A 20,694-nucleotide genomic window follows, 5' to 3' on the forward strand; every position below is an offset into this window, starting at 1 on the left:
GCGCATCGACCATGGCCTCCAAGTCCCAAGTGTGACAAGACCGTGTACTTCGCTGAGAAGGTGAGCTCCCTCGGCAAGGACTGGCACAAGTTGTCTCAAGTGTGAGCGCTGCAACAAGACACTGACCCCCGGGGGCCATGCTGAGCATGATGGGAAGCCTTTCTGCCACAAGCCCTGCTATGCCACACTGTTTGGGCCCAAAGGTGTGAATATAGGAGGTGCTGGTTCCTACATCTATGAGAAGCCTCTGACTGAAGGCCCTCAGGTCACTGGCCCCGTCGAGGTCCCCGTGGTGCGAACCGAGGAGCGGAAGACCAGCGGACCCCCCCAAGGGGCCCAGCAAAGCCTCTAGTGTCACCACATTCACTGGGGAACCCAACATGTGTCCTCGATGCAACAAGAAGATGACCTCTCTGGGCAAGGACTGGCACCGACCCTGTCTACGCTGTGAGCGCTGCTCCAAGACACTGACTCCTAGCGGGCATGCTGAGCATGATGGCCAGCCCTACTGCCACAAGCCTTGCTATGGAATTCTCTTTGGACCCAAGGGAGTGAACACTGGTGCTGTGGGCAGTAACATCTATGACAAGGACCCTGAAGGCACAGTTCACCCTTAGGCCTCAGACGCCGTTCTCAGGGTCCCCTACCTGACCCCGAGAGAAAATGACCTGCTGCCCAGCTCTGCCTCAGTGTGTCTCGCCTGCAAACCCCGTGGCCTGAGTGGTTGAGGAGGAAGCCTGCCGGGTAGTGTCCAGAACAGCCCAGAATTCCAACTCTGTTTCTTCATCGCCTCGGCATGTCCTGTGTTACCCGCTGCCCCCTTTATGTCCGTGTGCCTCCGGAGCCTCGTGTGTCCCGGGTCCCCATGTCTCCGGTAGCTCTCCGAGGTGGCTGTCCTGTGGTCTCCCTGTTGCCCACACCTCCCCACCAGTATTATTTATGCTCTGTTTGCCTGTGATGGCCATGAGCTCACAGCATTCCCAGGGTGGCAGTGCCCCTGCAAGGAACCCTTTGCTGGTTCCCACACTACTCCCTACCTGCCCCTCACGTGGTTCACAGCTACAGAGGCTTGCTGTCAATAAATGGTTTGAGGATTGCAAAAAAAAAAAAAAAAAAAAAAAAGGTGGAGTGGCTGGGAAGATGACTCAATGGGTAAAGTGCTTGCTGCACAAGCTTGAGGGCCAATGCTGGGCATGGTGGTGTGCATCTGTAGCCTAGTTCTGGAAAGCACTAACAGGCAGATCCTAGGGGTTCCCTGGCCATCTAATCTAACCAAAATGGTGAACTCCAGGTTTTATGAGAAATCCTGTTTCACATAAAAAGATAGATAGCGTAGGGAGATGACGCAATGGGTAGGAGAACCTGCTATTCAAGCCTGGGAACCCAAGCCCAAATCTCCAGCACCCACATTTTAACTGGGCAGGACCGCATGTTTCTATAAATCCCAGTGTTAGTGGGCAGAGAGGCAGGAAGATCCTGAGAACTCATTGGCCAGTCACTCTCATCTAAAAGGCATGCCTTTCGTTCAGTAAGAGACCTTGTCTTCAGGCAAAGAAAAGTAGAAAACAGAAAAAAGGCATCTCATGTCCAACTTTAGTCTTTACATATGTATCATGCATATGTGCACCTTCATACCACACACACTCAGTCTCTCAAGACATTGTTACAAAATATTCCTCCAAAATCAGATTATATAAACTGTACCATAACTACCATCAGCTCTCAACAAAATGAAGGAAAATACTGACATGTTTTAGTATACACTTCACTTTATAGCTTTTGTTAGCCATTAGAACCAGGCACTGTGCTTATCTGACATATTTATGGAAGATGTTCAAGAGTTACAAAGGAGGAGGAAAGTGAAACCAATGAACAAACAACTCTGTAATAACTCATCTTTTACAATCTCACCATTCAACAAAGGGGAAAAGTGGTGCAATGGTCTAAAACACAGACTACAATGAGCAAAAATAACCAAGCATTCCATATAAATGGATGACTTCACTCTCACCTTTATCACGATCATAGAGCAAATCTTCTGTTGAACAAGGGCTTCCGTCCTGGGATTCCGGAGGACAAAATGGGGACACACAGGGGGAGTGGCTGCTACAGCTACTGCTGCGCTCTTGGACAGAAGGAGTTTGGGTATCTATGCTGCGAGTACTACTGCTCCGGTAGTGAGCCGGGAGTGGAGCTCTTCTACCATCTGGTATATCCAAAGGCTGCAAGAGGAACACTAGTAAATACGTAGGTAACAACAAGCATATCTATTCATCAGAAAACATGGAGTATGTCTTCAGATGCCATATTTTACCCATGTCACTGCCATAATTTATTCTTCGGTGAAAAAAAAAAATCACACTATTTTGTATCTTAATTTCTGTGCATGTTGCCGTTATTGAAGTAAAAAATTGTTTCCCTATAATAAAATTTATAGTGTTCTTGTATATCCTTCCAGGCAGTTCCCCTGATACTCTTTAAAAGCAGCATAAGGTTAACAACAAATCTCCAAATATTTAGCACCATGAAAGGCATATACACATTGGGGATAAATTGAACATTCTAAGAAATAATCTTCACATTGGTGAGTATAAATTTTCAATTTATTAATTCTTTACTAATTAGAGCTCAAGAACTTCTATTTTCTTTGAAATCACCTAAAATATCTAATAAAATGCACTAGCATTCATGGAGAATAAAAAAATCTCAACAGTTCTGTTAACTTAGCATGCAACTAAGTATGACTACTCATAATCTTGCTTAGATCTAATGTACTGTTCCAATGTATCAAAAGTAGTAAACAGGAAACTATAATCACAATCACATGCTTTGAACTAGGGAACTCATTAAAACTACTCATCAGTCCAATTATTTTGCTTTCATAAATAAAGAACCTATAGTTTAGAGTTGATGGTGACATGCCAGAGCCTGCTGAGTAGATTCTTTCTAGGTTACTTAGCTTTTGTCCCATTGTTCTTAGGAAAACTTTTCTTTGATGGTCTTAATAGATCAATTTGTGATTATTCATTTTCCAAATAAATACAAGATCAACATCACTTCCTTCTATTTACAACTCTAAAGGAGACATTTTAACAGCAAATAGCTAAGAGATGTCACAATTTCTATTCCAATGAATTCCTTTATAGTATTACATCTATACAATAACTTGATATATGATTATGAGCAAAATGGCACAATGTTTTGGGAAAATGTATGCTTTTAAACTTAAAATGTGAAAATGCTTTCACAAAACAATTTCAACACCAAAAACCTGCCTGCAGGAGTACACAATGTTTTATAAAGCACTGCCCATTATAAAAATGAAAAACTATTTAAACCTCTGGGATAGGAAATTTTTAAGTTATAGTACATTCATACAGTGATTCATTATATACTAACACTGACAGAGAAGAACCTACAATAAGCCAGCTGTTTCGGTCATTTCTCACATTTTGTGGAAGTTGCTTGATCTTCCTGTTAACTCAGTTAATATTATTTCCTTCTTGGGTCTCTGAGGTAGTTGAAGACTAGATAATATAGTTATAGTTTTCCTTGTTTACCAGACTCAATAAACTCACTAAAGATGTGTTAAGTATAATAGGTTTGAAAGACATAGATAATTTGATAATGCAAATTAGAATAGAAAGTAAATTAAGTACAAGACTTTGAACTTATCAAGAAAGAATAGATATGGAGTATTTTCTTTAAATTTTTCAAATGCTAATGGATTAGACATTGTTAATGTACCTACCTACTCCCTGTATAAATTATATGTACTTATTGTATATAGTTTTTCTTGTATTAGTCATAACATATTAAAAAAAATTTTAGACAAAAAGGGAGATGTGTGGTGATATCCTGCTTGTACAAATAAAACCTGTCTGAAGATCAGAGAATGGAGCTTGTCACTAGCTAACAATAGAGGCCTGGTGGTCTGTACAAACAGACTGGAAGTGAGATAGTTGGGTGGAAACAGGATTCAAGCAGGGAGAAACAGGAACTTGAACTCTTGTTTGCTGAGATGTTAAGGAGGACAGCTGTGGCTGTGGCTTGCTCCTTCTCCTCTCTGACCTCTCAGCATTCTCCTCTATATCTGACTCTAGGTTTTTATTAATTAGACCAATTAAGAACTCCATTTACAATTGCTTATATCTGCTGATCTATAAATACTAAAGATGAGAAGAAAATTTTAATTTTTCATTTTGAAAGATTAATTCTAAGTCAATATATTTATATTGACTTATATATAAGGCACATATATTTATATGTATGCATATACATTTATATGTAAATCAAATGTCAGTTGAACAAAAAGTAAAATAGGAGATAATTTAGACAAAGGTTTCCTGGTGGTTCAACTAGTTAAATATACCACTGAAAATATGGTCAAATACTAGACTATATGCAATATGGCACAGATGGCTGAGACATGTATTTTAAAGTATTTTTATTAATTCAAAGTAGATCAAAACCTTGTATGTAAGTATGCTGGCTAGTCTTATGGCAATTAGAGTTATCTTATGCCAATCTCGAGTTATCTAAAAAGGAGAAACCTCAATTGAGAAAATGTTTTCATAAGATTCTGCTGTAAGACTTTTTTTTTTTTTTAATTTTATTTTATGTACATTGGTGTTTTGCCTGCATGTGTGTCTCTGTGAGGGTGTCAGATCTTAAGAGTTACAGATAGTTGTGAGCTGCCATGAGGTTGCTTGAAATCGAACCCAGGTCCTTTGGAAGAGCAGTAGATGTTCCTAACCTCTGAGCAATCTCTCCAGCCCCTGTAAGGCACTTCCTTAATTATTGATTGATCGGGGAGGGCTCATCCTATTGTGGTTGACGCCATCCCTGGGCTGGTGGTTCTGGGTTCTATAACAAAGCAGGCTGAGCAAGCCATGAAGAGTGAGGCAGTAAGCAGCTCCCCTCCTTGGGCTTTTCATCAGCTCCTGCCTTCAGGTTCCAGCCCTGTTTGAGTTCCTGTCCTGAGTTCCTTTGATGATAAACAGCAATATAGAAGTATAAGTCAAATAAAACCTTTCCTCCCCATCTTGCTCTTTCAGTCATGCTCATGGCTCATTGCAGCTATAGCAACCCTAACGAAGACAGTAAGAGAGTGCCAACACTATAACTCACAGGAAAAAAAATTCAGGAATAAATCATGGGACCATGGATTAACAAAATGTACAAGGAAAATAATAAACTAGACTTCATCAAAAACAATCTTCAAAGAAATCAAGAAAATGGAAAAACAGTTTTGCTTCCACAGGAGATACTTGATAAGGAATTGACATCTATAAAATAAAGAATTTTGTAAAGAACATTTATAGCTCAATAATAAAAAGACAGACTAACTGAAAATAGAACAAGAGACTTAAATAAAAATTCCTCTAACGAAAACAAATTCTCAAGAACTTATGAAAAGATGTCTAGAATCATTAACTGCTAGAAATGTAAAGCAACATCATGATGAAATGCCACTCTTCCCACTAGAGGTTGATTATAATGAAAAAAAAAAATATTCCTGGAAGTTTGGGAGAAATCAGAACCATTCTATATTACTAGTATGAATGTCAAATGGTACAGATGCTTTGCAAAGAGCCTGGCATTTCCTTCACATCTAAACAGAGTTACAACACTATCAATTCCAATCCTAAATCCAAACACGAAATGAAAAACTATATTTATATGAAAATTTGTGCAAATGTTCATGGAATCATAGACCAAACTAGAAACCATAAATGCACTCAATTGTTAATTGGACAAAATGCATACAAATAAGTACTACCTGTCAAGAAAAAGTACTGTTATGCACAATAACATAGATGAATCTTACACATGCTATGCTAGGTAAAAAAAAAGCCAGTTACCAAAGGTCATGAATGATGCTATTTATTTGAAAAGTCTGGAACAGAAATACCCATAGACCCAAAAAGTAGATCAATGGTATTTTATAGCCAAATATATTAGAGGGATAGGAGAGGATAATAAAGAGAATGAACCTTATGGCATGTAAATTTTATCTCCATAAAGCTGCTACCCTAAGTGCCTTTGAGAAATTCTGTCACACTTAAGGAACATAATATTTAAATATCCCAAGTAATCTTACCTTGGACACTTCTTCCTTTCCATTGTTTTCTTTGATGAATACCTTCTCCAGTTCAGGACTTATTCCTTCTACATTGCAGGGCATACGTGACACAGATGATTTTGGCACAGATATGTTTGACAGAGGCATAGGGACTGACCTTGATCCAATAGCCTTGAGGCACAAGATAAAATTGAGCCAAATTATTTACTGTCAAATAAATAACGAATTGTAGCATGATAAATCTTAAAAATTGAAGAGCTAGGGATGAAGTTTAGTGGCAGACCTTTGTTTAGCATATGTGAATGCCCTCTGCATGCCTTCCACCATAAAACAAAAAGCAAACAAAAAAACTTAAAATATAAAACTAAATTAAGTTATTTCTAACATTTCAAATATAGCAAAAATTCAAATAGATATACAAAAATTTAATTTCTAAAAGAAAGTAAAAAACAGAATCAAAACAATCCTTCAAAATTTTTATGACATATAATGTATAAACTTAGTCAAAAAATAAAGGTTCTATTTTCAGGACTTTTGAATGTCTCCTTTTTATTGTTTTTTAGGAAGTATAAGTGATATTCCTATACTTAATAATTAAATTTCATGTAACTTCACTGTAGTGCTGTGGAGATATCATGATATTTAAACTTTAGTACACTGGTTTCCATTTTGTCAACTGTTTAAGACAATCACTAGATTATTAAGCAACATAAATACAATGCTATGTTAAATTCAGCACTAGTTTAGCAGCAGCTTTAAGGTTGTTTTCAAGTGTCCTCTGCATTGGTTTTCAAGACTTCGACACTTCAGCAACTATAATAGAACTTACCAAAAAATGTCAATGGACATTTTTGCAGCTCAAGGGCATTACACAATAGAAAGGAAATAGAAAGGAGATAAAAGGAACAACAAGGCTAAAATAATAATAATAAATGATCTCATCAATAGTAACTAGAATTTATTTATACATATGGTTAATGGCAGTCAGAATGCTAATATTTCCCATCCTTGAACTGCTGCCTATGGATGTGTCTTGTATCTCATTAACAAATGAATAAACATACTGAATCTTTAACTCTATCATATACTTTTCATTTTCTTATTACCAAGTGTTCAGTTATTTTATGAATTTCACAATAAAATATTATACCTATCATGATTTATTTCTGGGTATAGTATAAGGCAGTTTTAGTAGCACCTTGATATTAATTCAATTGACCTCACATTTTTTTTACTTGATTTCTTTAAGCTAGTAATCCTCAGACAAAACTTGTTTTAATGTAACTTAATAGCAATTTTGGTATCTAATATTAGTCTTTCCAATTTTTTTCCTGAATGCTTATATGAGTTTTGAAAACAACTCCTTAAATGCTAAAAGGAATCATTTTTCAAAGTTTCTTTCTGAGAAATGGGTATATTTACAGTATAATATTTAAAAGCAATTCTTTAAATAATAAAAATTCCTTTAAAATTTCAACTGAAAATCAGAAACAATTTATGTACTAATTTAGAATAAATTGCTATTTTAAAAATATCTTCTCATCAACTAATGGATTAAGAAAATCAATTTTCTCAATTTTTCATCTTATAACCACAATAAACATGTAAAACTTACATTATTTCTTTTAATTTGTGTTATTGGAATTTTACATTTTTATATTAATGCAATATAATACTATTGAGCTTTTTATATTTAAACTTTTAATCATCTCACTAAATTTCAGTTCTTTCTCTTTTTATCATACAAAATTCTAATCTTTTAATCACAAGAATAATTAGACCACTTCATGAACCTAACACCTGTAGCACAGACACTGAGACAGACAATTGATAAATGGGACCTCCTGAAAGTGAGACACTTCTTTAAGGCAAAGGATACAGTCAACAAGACAAAATGGCAGCCCACAGAGTGGGAAAGATCTTCACCAACCCACATCTGACAGAAGGCTGATCTCTAAAATACAAAGGACTTAAGAAGCTAGTCACCAAAACACCAAATAATCCAATTAAAAAGTGGGGTACAGAACTGAATAGAGAATTCTCAATAGAGGAATCCAAAATGGCCGAAAGACACTTAAGAAAGTGCTTAACAACCTTAGCCAGCAGGGAAATGCAAGTCAAGGCAACCCTGAGATACCTTCTTACTCCTGTCAGAATTGCTAAAATTAGAAACACCAATGACAACTTACGCTGGAGAGAATGTGGAGAAAGGGGAACACTCCTCCACTGCTGATGGGAGTACAAACTTGTACAGTCATTTTGGAGATCAGTATGGCAGTTCCTCAGGAAAATGGGAATTAGTCTACCACAGGATCCAGCAATTTCACTCTTAGGTATATACTCAAAAGATGCACATTAATACAACAAGGACATCTGTTCAACTATGTTCATAGCAGCATTATTTGTAATAGCCAGAACCTGGAAACAACCAAATGCCCCAAAACTGAAGAATGGATAAAAAGGTGGTGCATTTATACAATGGAGAACTACTCTGCAGGAAGGAACACAATGAAATCTTGTAATGCAGGCAAATGGATGAAACTTGAAGAAACCATCCTGAATGATGTGAGTAACCCACTCACAAAAAAGAGGAACATGGCCTGTTCTCACTCATATATGGATTTTAGACATAGAGCCTACAATTCACACCACCAGAGAAGCTAGGATATAAGGAGGAACCTAAGAGATTCATGCAAGGTTCCTCACAGGTGGAGAAAGGAACAAGATCTCTTGAGAAAATTAGAAGCAGAGGGGTGGATGGGTGCGGAATGAGGGAGTGGGGTTGGAGGGGTGGGCAGTGAAGGGAAAGGGAGTTAGGAGAAAGAGAATTGGAGAAGAGAAGGAGAGAGGAGAACATAAGGGACCAGGAAGATTTGAGTTGGGGGAGGAATAAAGGAGAGCAAGAAAAGATACCATAATAGAGGGAGTCATTATAGGTTTGAAGAGAAAACTGGTACTAGGGAAATATCTAGATATCTACAAGGATGACCCCAACTAACAATCTGAGCAATAGTGGAGGGGCTACCTTAAATGCCCTTCCCTGATAATGAGATTGATGACAACCTTATATGACACCCCAGAGCCCTCATCTATCTGAGGGAGACAGAAGCAGACACCCACAGCTAAACACTTAGCCAAACTCCAGTTGCAGAGAGGGAGGAGTGATGAGCAAAGGTGTCAAGACCAGGCTGCAGAAACCCACAGAGATAGCTGACCTGAACAAGGGGGAGCTCATGGACCCCAGACTCATAGCTGGGAAACCAGCATAGGACTGATCCAGACCCAGAACGTGGGACTCAATTAGATGGCCTGGGCAGTCTGTCTGACCTCTGACAGTGGAACCAGGATGTATCCCTTGTGCACAAAGACTTCAGGAGCACATTCCCCATGCAGGGAAACTCCCTTAGCCTAGAGATACAATGAAGGGCCTAGACCCTACCCCAAATGACCTGACAGATTTTGATGATCCCTCCTTAAAGGCCTCACCATCTCTGGGGAGTCGGTGGGGAAATGGAATGGGATGGGGGGGCTGAAAGAGGGAAAAAAGAATGAGGGAACTGGGATCGATATGTAACATAAGAAAAAAATAAAATAATAATTAAAAAAGAATAATTAGAGTATCAGCAGTGCTTATAAGTATATGTACATCAGTAAGTTTAAAAGTTATAAAAACTTGGCAATTTATAATTTACTCTATTTACACAGATTTTTCTTTTGCTATTAAGTGTACTTTAAAGCATTCTAAAGTAGACTTCATAGTCCATTGACAAATGTTTACATAGCTAAAGTACTACTTGTGAATAACCAGATACAAAAAAAAAAAATTAAATGCTGCAAGTTTAATCATTTTAGTCTTTTTGTTAAGAACTTAACTGAGGTGATGTGATAACATTACTGACAGTGTTTGAAAAAAACTTGCAAATATATTAATTCTACCAGATTAAGAAGAAAAAGGAAAGCATGCACAACTACCACTTGATGTTTAGGGCATACCAGTTTGTTGTATAATACTGATCAGGTATAATCAGGGTACAACAAATCACCCAATTTTAAATATGCAGTTAGCTGAGTTTTGCTAAATCCAGTTACCAGTATTGACACATTTAGAGCCTTCCATTACTCAAAATACATTATTTAGTGCCTCTCTGCATTCAGTTCCAACACCTAATACTTAGTTTATATAATTAGACCTTGAGAATTCAATGCTACAAATCATACATTATACAAATTTTTTTGCATAACTTCATTTACTTAGTAAAACAGTTTTGAAATTCAATTCTACTACCATATCTAGTAGCTATTTTGCATTGTACTATTGAATAGCATTACACTGTATAGTTATGTAAAATATCTGTCCAATCACCAGCAAAAGAATATTTGTTTTCATTTCATTATTATGAATAATGCTTCCCCAACCATTCATGTAGATACGTTTTAATTTCTACTTGCTTCTAGAAGGAAAAAAATACTGGAGAGAATGTTCAGTATGTGCTTGCCAAAGTGGTTATATTACTGTGTTCTAACAGCAATGCACAGCTGCTCTTTTGTTTTACAGTCTCATTACCACTTGGTATTGTTAGTATTTTCCATTTATTAATGATCCATAATTAGTTTTAATAGTCTAGCTAATTCACTTTTCTAAATACACAATATTATATACAATTAGTGATGTCTTTCCTAGTTCCTTACGTAGCATGTCAATAAATGTAGACCTTTGTGATAATCTTTTTCTTGTCATTAATGCAGCTAATGTTTAAGGATGGGATCTTGGGAGACTTAATCACAATAGTAAGTTTTGCTATTTTCAGTTTAATAAGGACTTTTATAACCACAAATGAATACTATATTTTATCAAGTGTTACTCAATATCAAAGAAATTCAATGCTTTTTCTCTGCTTTGACTTGCTGAGGTAGTTGAGTAATATTAACATGTCCTAATGTTGAATTATCTTTATCTTTATGAACAATTTGGCCATTATATCAGATTTAACTTATTAAAATTCATTACTCCATAGCAGCACTTTTCAGTAAGGTATGTTAGTACAAATTTCTTGGGGGAAAATTAAAAACTCTAGTTTTAAATTTCTTCATATGAAAAAAGATACAAAATACCTGGAATACAAATAAGATAGTTTAAGGTACTAGCAGACGGATTAAATAAGATACTCTTCAGCTTTTCAGTAAGCACATTACTTGTGATTTCAGCTCAGGTAAATATATTCTTAGGCCACCATGCCCTGCTATATGTTACCAAAACAATATAAAAACATAGTTTTAAGATAATTTCACAAGAATTTATCTAAGCAATTTAATAAAAGTAAAGCTTTAGTTAAAGTATAGGTTCTCCCTTAGTAGTGCACTAAGAGGAATTACTAAATTCTGAACAACAACTTAGCTTACCTGAGTATGACTGATTGTTATGTGGTTGCCATGGAGAGGTGACTGCCTATCTTTATCTTTACTGTGACGACTACTCTGCTTGCTACGTTGTAGCTGTTGCCTCAGTTTGGCAATCTGCTTTGGGGAGAGAATAGAGAAGAACAAGAGTGAATACAAGCACTGTTTTTTTCCCCCTTTCTCAAAAGACTTAATAAAAGATGTTTTAGCACAATGATTTATTCTTCAAGTTGTTATGACTGAAAAATATACAGCACAAATGTTTAAATTTCTGCAACTGTATTTGATGTGACTGGTAAACAGGTACACTGTATTTCCTCAGATTACTTCAGATTTTACCTTTACAATGCTGTAAATCTTTTTTCCTCTAAAAAAAGGAACTTTGGTAGGAAATATTTCAGATATCTACTGATTAACTTATAAAACCTGAAACCTACATTTTTATCTGTTTTTCCGTTTTGACAGGATCTTACTATGAATACTCTCAAACTCAGAGACCTGATTGCCTCTGCCTTTGGAATACTGAGATTAAAGGCATGCACCACCATATCTTAAATAGAGGCTACATTAATTTCTATATTGCTATCTTTTATAAACAAAAAAAATCAAGCTTTTCTATTGATAAATATTCTAAATTATACATTGCGATGGTAGGAAAGACAATCAAATATTTAGTACCTTATTGGTATTTAGAATTTTTTATTTGAACTTGCTCAATTGTGCATAATACTGGATTTCGTAAGGACATTTTTATGCATTTAATCTTATTGGTGTTATCTTTTATTCAGTTAAACATAAATGTACATTTGTATATATTATCCTAAATAAATGACACTGCAGCTTTAATTACAAAGTCTTTACTACAGTATCATCTAGAACTTTACTAAACGACTAACATACTTTAGGTTATGTATAATGTACTTAAAAACTTCCCAAGCTTTAAAAGGATATGTATATTATTCAAATGTGTGGATAAGAACACTGGTCACGTGTATCCCTAAATGACTAATGTGTTGTAAATCTGGTTCTTATGCAGCATTGTTAAGCAGTGGTAGATATAGGTGCTGGAGAGATGGCTCACCATGAACACTTGCAGGGTCCCAGGACCCAAACAATGGGTCACTACTATCTGTAATATCAGTTCCAGGGAATCCAATGCCTTATTCTGGCTCCAAGGGAGCCAGCAATACACATGGTGCACATATATAATATACACACAAAACATGCATACACATAAAACTTAAGCATTTTATTTTTTAAAGTGTCCAAGAAGCACAGCTTAATGGGGGCTGATATGGAACCTTTCTTTAAAAGGTGGGGACATGCAATATGACAGCCTTACTGGGGTGTTAGCCTACCCTTAGAAAATAATGTGCTTCTTATAAGACCCTAATTCTCACGGAGATTCCAGTTTCCTTGTGATTTCTCTTTTCTGAACAGTCTCCTACATGTTATTTGATCTTCCATGATATGACAAACAAGATGGAGTTGTCTACTCTTAAGACTTTTAACCTTCAGATCTTTATAATGAATCACCCTTTATGTTTTATTGATTACCCAGTCTTTAATGAGGGACAGAATAACAAAAGAACCATTAACAGTTTGGTACAAGTCTTTAATACTAACATTACTTTTGTCATAGTGAAGATGGCAACATTAATCAATCAATAATTATTCCTTGAACATCAAAAATAAGCTCAGTTTTATGTTGTATATTAGATAAAATATAAGCACAAAGTGTAAAATATATTTTCTCAAGAATATATAGCAAAAATACAATGTACTATGAAATTATATAAATATGTACTTTAAATAACAGGCATCAGAAAGCATGATAATTACTATTAGAACCTATACATGTACAAAGTAAAAAGATATGACTTGTTGGAGAAATTAATTTTTACCTGTGGTAAATAATAGGAAAACACAATCACCAAAATGGGGATAACTGAAGTGCTGCCTTTCAAGAGTTTACATTTTTTTTACTTTTGTGACTTATAGATCTCTCTCTCTCATACAATATCCTTGCAAAAGATATTCAAGTAAGATTATGGTAATATTTCTGTTCCTCACTCTAGTTTGAAATGACTTAATTTTCTTCTGGAGACCATTAATTTTCATGAGAAATCAAAAGTAGTAGATAATCACAAATCCAAAACCAGAAAATATATAAGATCTCAAATTGAACAAGATATTTTATTAGTATATAAGTATAAAATTAAGTGTTTTTGAATATGAATGATGATGTTTTAGGGTGTTTGAAAACTGGAAATTTTGTATGCATGCAGATTAAAGCAATTAGTATTATTCATTTTAAAAATAAATCTTTAAGACTGATTATTCTTAATTAATCATTTGTTCTATGTGGATATTTCAAAACCCTGGGGAGGGAAGCTTAATTAAACAATACAGACTTATAATTTCCAAAACTGTTATTTTTCTTATAATTATGTTCTTGGTTACAATCAGTAGGCATTAAAATAAAAGGAAAACTTATCTCCCCAAATATATGTACTTAAAACACTGCAAATTCCATTTCAGACATAGGTGAAATGATAGAGAGACTGCCATTCCATAAAGTCCTCCTTTCCTTCAAAATGCAGGAGGCTCTTGTATTTATCTATCCTATAAAGACAAGCGATGATACATGGCAACTGAAACACTCTAGCTTTGTACAGGCTATGTTTAAAATGTCCTTTCCTTAGATGGGAAAGAACCTCCATGGTATCTGAAGACATTTCTCTCCAACCCCAGTACCCACAACAAAGGTGTCCCTCGGAGGAAAAGCGAAAGAAGTTATACATCTGCTCTCAGTGTTCATCTGTAGTGCTTTACTTCTGCCCAAATCAGCCCTTTTATGCCCATATTCCACTACATCATATAAAAGTGGCAGCCTTCTCTTCAGCTACTGTGATGAAATGAAATGCCAAATACAATCTTCTATTCAAAATAGAAATAGTTTACATAAGGTATGAGTTTTTCAAAACTAGATGGCTATTTTTTTTTCCCTTGAAAAATTCATTTTCTACTTTATGGCCTTAAGAAAAACCAGAGAGATAAACTTTCTCAGAATCTGAAAGGCATCTTAAGTAACCACGGTGTTCAAAAACATCAGGAATTCGCAATGTTGGGTCACTCATTAGATAATGGGACAGAGAACTATAAAGTCCTTAAAACACTGGGTGAGCACTTTTGTAACAGGGACTACGAAGGGTCTTATTTCTCAGAATTAATTCAAATCCATAGTAGCTCTGTTAAATGAAACATCCTAATTCAAAAGGCAACAGTGGAACTTTTGGAAGAGAAAAATAAGAAAGAAGCTAATCCAAATCAGGAAAGTTACATAAATTTCATCAGTAAGAAATTTATTATTGCCAGGGAGTCCTTGCCCACAGTTATCACTGCACTAAGATGAAAGCACAACCATCAGAGAGCTCTGAGAACTCCAGGGTTCTTGTTTCTGAAGTTCAAACAAACTGGGAAGTATGCACGTCACTGCTATACTACAAGTTCTCAACAGTATTTGCTATAAAAATTTATCCACAGTGGCTAGAGTCTAACCCATCCTTTTATCATGCTTCAGAATTGATATCCATAGTAAAAATGGGACTTGAACATCTGGCCCCAACTCTGATGACTTGAATTCTACCCATGGAACCTACATACTGAAGGAAAGAACTAACTCTTGCAAGTTGTCCTCTGAGCTTCACTAGCCTGTGACAGTATACACAAACACACATATATATATCAGTATATGCGCATGCATGGACACAGATGTGTGCGCGCACGCGCGTGTGCACACACACACATGTGTGGGAATAAATAATAATAATGTATTAAAATTGAAGGGCAATAGTACTGTAAGAAAGTAAAAAGGCAAATTATACCCTAGAAAGACACAACATATATTCAGCAAGTTTAAAGAAATCAAAAGTATTCAGTCTAACATTCAATGAAGCACATGGACAAAGCTGATATCTAAATGGCAAATGTACAAAGAGATATTCAACATTATCCTCTTCAGAAAAAAATATAAGTGAACAACCAACAAAATAATAAACACTAAATTCTGGAAAAGTTACAAAACAACTGTAACTCTCCCTCTACTACTGAGACTGGGGGTGGGAGTGTCTTTTATTTTAACATGATGGACTTGAGATTTTCTTCTCCTTATATCCTCACCATCAGATATTAACCTAACAGCTAAACAGTAGGAAGCACTGACCTATCTAGTAAAATTTGTTAATACTGTATTATAAAAGGAGAAAATGGCAGCCCAAGGCTAACATTATGTTCTAACAAGCCTAAAGGAAAACAATGCTAGATGAAGAGGAATCTTGATACTACATTAAGAGAACTGGGAGCTATGGTTCCCAGAAATGAGCTACCAGAAAAAAAGACCTCTAAAATATATAGCCACAATATGCTATTTTTGTTAATGACATCTGTAGCAAGTGATACACTAGAACATACTGTCTTTGTATAAAGAGACTTTGTTATATTATAACCCTTTGTCAAATGTAGGTGACAAAATTTTATACATACTATAATTAGCTTTGCTGAAATGTTCTAATGATGCTTGATAGGTAACATGTACTCTCTAACCATTGTTCAGAGTTCCTTATAGGCCAGTTTGATGACTTTGTCAACCACTAATAAAAATTATCAGTGAAACCTAATAACTACTTACCTAAGCAGTAAAGCACCACAGAAGCTATTGCACCACTTAAGACAGTAACTGTTGCATTAGATTTTCAACAAAAGAATATGAGATAGGCATTATTACTACTGCCACTTATATAGGTATGGACATGGGGTAAAAAGGTTTCTAAAGCATAATACATTTGTATTAAGTTGTGAAACTCAAATGTGAGACGAGAAATTGAATTCTGTAGTCTGCTATTCTACTCCGCTATAGATAGGATCTAGAATGTCTTCCCTAAAGCCTGTATGTTACTAAGGCTTGTCCTCAGCTTGTGGAGCTATTCAAAGGTTGTGGATCCTTTAAAAGGTAGGCCTCATGGAAAAGTTAGGTCACTGGGTGTGTCTTGGGAGGATACAGGTACCCAAATACTCCCTGTCTTTTTCTTTACTTTCCATCCACCATGAGGTGACAAAGCCTCCTCTATCACACATTTCAATAATGAGTTGCATTGCCACAGGCCAAAAGCAAAAGTGGCCAGTTATATTGTACTGAAAAATTTGAAGCCATACACCAAAATAAGCCTTTTTCCTTTTAAGTTGATTATCCTATTTATTTTGGTATAGTAATGGAAAGCTAACACAACTACCAATCTATATTGGCTGAAGAATCAAGATAAAAAATGAAATGAAGATAAATCTTATAAAGTGAATAAATGAAAATATAACATTTAACAAGAGTTGAATTAGATCACTCCTTTCCCTAAATAATTAATAGACATAATTTTACTGAAAATGAAACTAGTTGTAAGTCTCAGACTGTTACTAGTTTTGAAATTAAACAGGAATCAAGATCAAGTATCTTCACAGAGAAGTTCTACAGTTTAGGCAAAAGCAAATTGATTCCTACACATCCACATGTCTGCCCATGCGTAGTCTCACATAAATGACCCAGGTATAGACAGACCGCTTACATATAAGCATATCACACACAGCTTGCTTTGGGAGACTTTCATATGCAGGCATATTGAAGTGTATTTATAACTATACACAGTATTAACAACTATTGCAGACTTGGCATAACCTAGAGTCACCTGGAATGAGGGAATCTCAACTGAAGAACTGCCCAAGGTCAGATTGGTCTGTGGCCATGGCTGAGACAAACTGTCATGACTAATGACTGATGTGGGAAGGCCCAGCCTTTTGTGGGCAGCAACATCCTAGGCAAGCAGACTAAGGTTGTGTAAAAAGCTAGCTTATCATGAGCCAGGGAGCAAGCAAGACAGCAGTGCTCTGCAACCCTGTAAGCAATTCAATTCTTGTGTTCCTGCCCTGACTCCCCTCAACAATGATCTGTGACTTCCTGTAAGTTGCTTTTGGTCACAGTGTTTACCACAAAAGCTAACTTTTATAAAACATTCACAAATCCACTTGATCTCTTAATTATATCTATTTTACAGACAGGGAAACACTTGAAAATAAAGTACCTTTCACATGTGAGAAACCTAAAAAAATAAGTGTTTCACCTAGTCTTTGACCTTCATTTGTAAGCCTTTTTAGTACTTCAGAATGCTGTGCAACTAATCCTGTATTAATGTTTAACCACTTCACTAAGTAACTTCCTTAATGCCAGAGATATTATGAGCTATAAAACAAGTTGAACAGAAAGCTGACAAAGCAATTAATTTACCATATGCTAACTTACCAATGAGCTTATATTTTCTTCAATGAACACTATGGAAGACTAACTAAATGTGTGTGTGTGTGTGTGTGTGTGTGTGTGTGTGTACACAGAGGCCTGCCTTTTAAATTCTAGTCTTTTACAATTTTAACTGGGTTTTATTTCCACGGGGATCTTCAATCTCCTTTGCAATCATTACTTCATTTTGAACAAGAATATTGCAAATTATATTATTATAGCCCTAAGTTTTCACAAATAAAATTGCTCAATTATTTTGATTACATCCAGAGTAATGAAACAGTTACTTTGATAACTTTGTTTGGCTTTATGTTTGTTTTCTAAGAAAACCAATCAACTCTTCTGATTCAGCTGTTCGCTTTTTGTAACATATACCATATGTTACTATATACACTTGGTTCTAACACAACTATGTAAATATCAGCAATATGTCTGAAAATGTACTAAACTGAGATAAAATTTCAAGTTTTTTTCATTATTTATATTCTATACTTCAGTTTGTATCCCTATTTCAGTCTAGATATATTTGTTTCTGCAAAGGAAATCTACTTTTACTTATTATTTGGGGAAGAGGCAGGCCAGAATTATAAATTTTCTATATTCACAACATAAAGAAGTGGCTAAAAATAAAATAAAATCATATGCTTCTACATCATTTGGTTTAGACATCACAGTATATGAGTAATCTGGCAACCTAAAGCATATAAAATTAATACTGGTAGGTCTGGAACTCTGCATAAGAAAAGCATTCAAGAGAAATGCTGAGACTAAAGAGATGGCTGAGCAGTTAAGACTACTTGCTATTACTGTGGAGGACCCAGGTATGATTCCTAGTAACTCCAGTTCCAGGGCATCGAATGCCCTTTTCTGGCTGTCAAGGGCACTGCAAGCATGTGGTGCACACCCAGAGAAGCCGGCATACTTAAATATACGTAAATAAAATTTGAGAGAAATGTTTATGCTTAACCTATAGCAAAACTGGTTTATTGCAAACCTTTCAGAATTTTAAGGTGACAATACTGACCCAAGTGTTAAGAGTCAAAACTAAGTGATGTAATTCTGAATTAAAAATATAAAAGAACTGTGCAGGTTAGCATTTTGTCAAATTGACACAAGCTACAGGTACCTGGGAAAAAGAACCTTAACTGAGAAAATTCCTCCATCAGATTGGCCTGTAGGCAAGTTTATAGGGCATTTTCTTGATTAATGATTGATATGGGAGGGTCCAACTCACTATGAACAAAGCCACTCCTGGGGAGGTGGTCCTGAGTTATACTAGGAAGCTAAGCAGGCTGTGTACAACAAGCAAGTAAGCAGCACTCCTACATGGTGTCTGCCTCAGTTCTTGCTTCTAGGTTCCTGCCTTGGTTCCCCTAATGATAGACAGTATTCTATAAGCTTGAGATGAACTAAACCCTTTCTTCCCCAAGTTGCTTCCAGTCATGGTGTTTATAACAGCACTAGGAAGCAAACTAAGACAAAAACATACTTGCCACCCTCAGCTAAAACCACTACACTAGTTCTCTTGCAAGCAATGAATTGTCCCCACTGAGAAGATGGTAGCACAGCAGGATGATGATCATCTTTGTAAAAAGTGCTTACCTAAGAGATGGACTATATTATTTCATCTCAAGGTTTCTATAGCTTGGAAAGAGGTAAAAACTTATGATTTGTATGGATAAAAGTATCAGAAAAAAATATGGTATGTACATAGATATATTTTGGACTACTCATAATAAATCAAGGAATAGATCACTTCTACAAAATTTGGCTTCCACTGTAGTACTGGGTCCCAAAAGGTCATAATAAACTGGATGTCATAAAAAAAATGCTATTAGAAAACAGAATATACTATCTTATCATTTTACAAAGCTATGATCTATGGCTTTGGTTGTTATGACTTAAAAGAAAAAAGCAAGCTAAGGAGGAAATAAAGATAACTAAAACAAAGATGATTACTAAAACCGAGATAATTACATAAAATCAGGATTGATTCTAGAAATTACAACTCATGGGACACATAAATATTTATTGAGAATATAAAGGTTATAAAAACAAGGAAAACTCACTTTTTTACCAAAATAAAAGATTCAACTCTGTGACAATGAAAAAAGTAGGTTATAATAAACAGAAGTCTCACTATATTGAAAAATAGTAAAAACAACAATCCATTAACATCCAAACAAGTTATAGAAAGGAAATAAAAATAACTTACCTCCTTCAGCTGATCAGCACTTCCCCATGATGCAGAGCGCTGATGGGATCGCTTTTCTGCTCCCTCCTCTGCCCAACAACTAGGTGTCTTTAAAACCAACAAACAAGTAAAAATGTAAGAAACAGAAATGCACCTAATTTCAAATAACTGAAACACAATTCTTAGTACTACTAAAAATTTTAAAATGTTGATTAGATTAGATAAATCTGAGATGTCTGAGTTACTTAGCTTAAAAACTCATTTGATACTTTCACATTAGCATTAATAACATAGTAAATTCAAATAAAACTGTGAATATTTTACATACTGAGCTTTTAAAAAGAGAACAAACTAAATACAATATACAATTTGTACTAAAAACAGACAGAAGACAAACAACTTTCAAAATATTTATATTGTAGGCTTACACAACAAATAGCCAGAGGGTCAATTTTACTGGAAGAGAATGTTAACAAGAGTATCTGTGGGGCAAAGTATTAGGTATCTTCATTTAAAAATATTATTTAAAAACCTCATAGAAAAGGATTAAAAACAAATATAAATTAAATATATTGTCTTATAAATAGAAGTAATGCAGGTATTTTAGAAACTAAGCTTCATATCAGAGACATTTTAAAATATAATTTTTAATTACTTAAGCATTATTAGATATTAACT

The 20,694-nt window shown here is 35.4% G+C and overlaps 1 protein-coding gene across 2 annotated transcripts in view; it reads right to left on the minus strand.

Moving 5' to 3' along the window:
• Glcci1 (glucocorticoid induced 1) overlaps positions 1 to 20,694 on the minus strand; it is a 69,351-nt gene that overhangs the window by 14,939 nt on the left and 33,718 nt on the right. Inside the window, exons 3-6 of one of the 2 annotated variants that reach the window (XM_051177123.1) lie at positions 20,038 to 20,124; positions 11,486 to 11,599; positions 6,104 to 6,256; positions 2,012 to 2,222 (exon numbers count right to left, since the gene is read on the minus strand). In XM_051177123.1, the coding sequence (XP_051033080.1) occupies positions 2,012 to 2,222; positions 6,104 to 6,256; positions 11,486 to 11,599; positions 20,038 to 20,124 (565 nt within the window). Of the gene's footprint in view, positions 1 to 2,011; positions 2,223 to 6,103; positions 6,257 to 11,485; positions 11,603 to 20,037; positions 20,125 to 20,694 lie in introns of both variants that reach the window. The other variant, XM_051177122.1, reaches the window with a different exon arrangement.

This window comes from Phodopus roborovskii, unplaced genomic scaffold, assembly GCF_943737965.1.
Source record: "Phodopus roborovskii unplaced genomic scaffold, PHOROB, whole genome shotgun sequence".
NCBI lineage: Eukaryota > Metazoa > Chordata > Mammalia > Rodentia > Cricetidae > Phodopus > Phodopus roborovskii.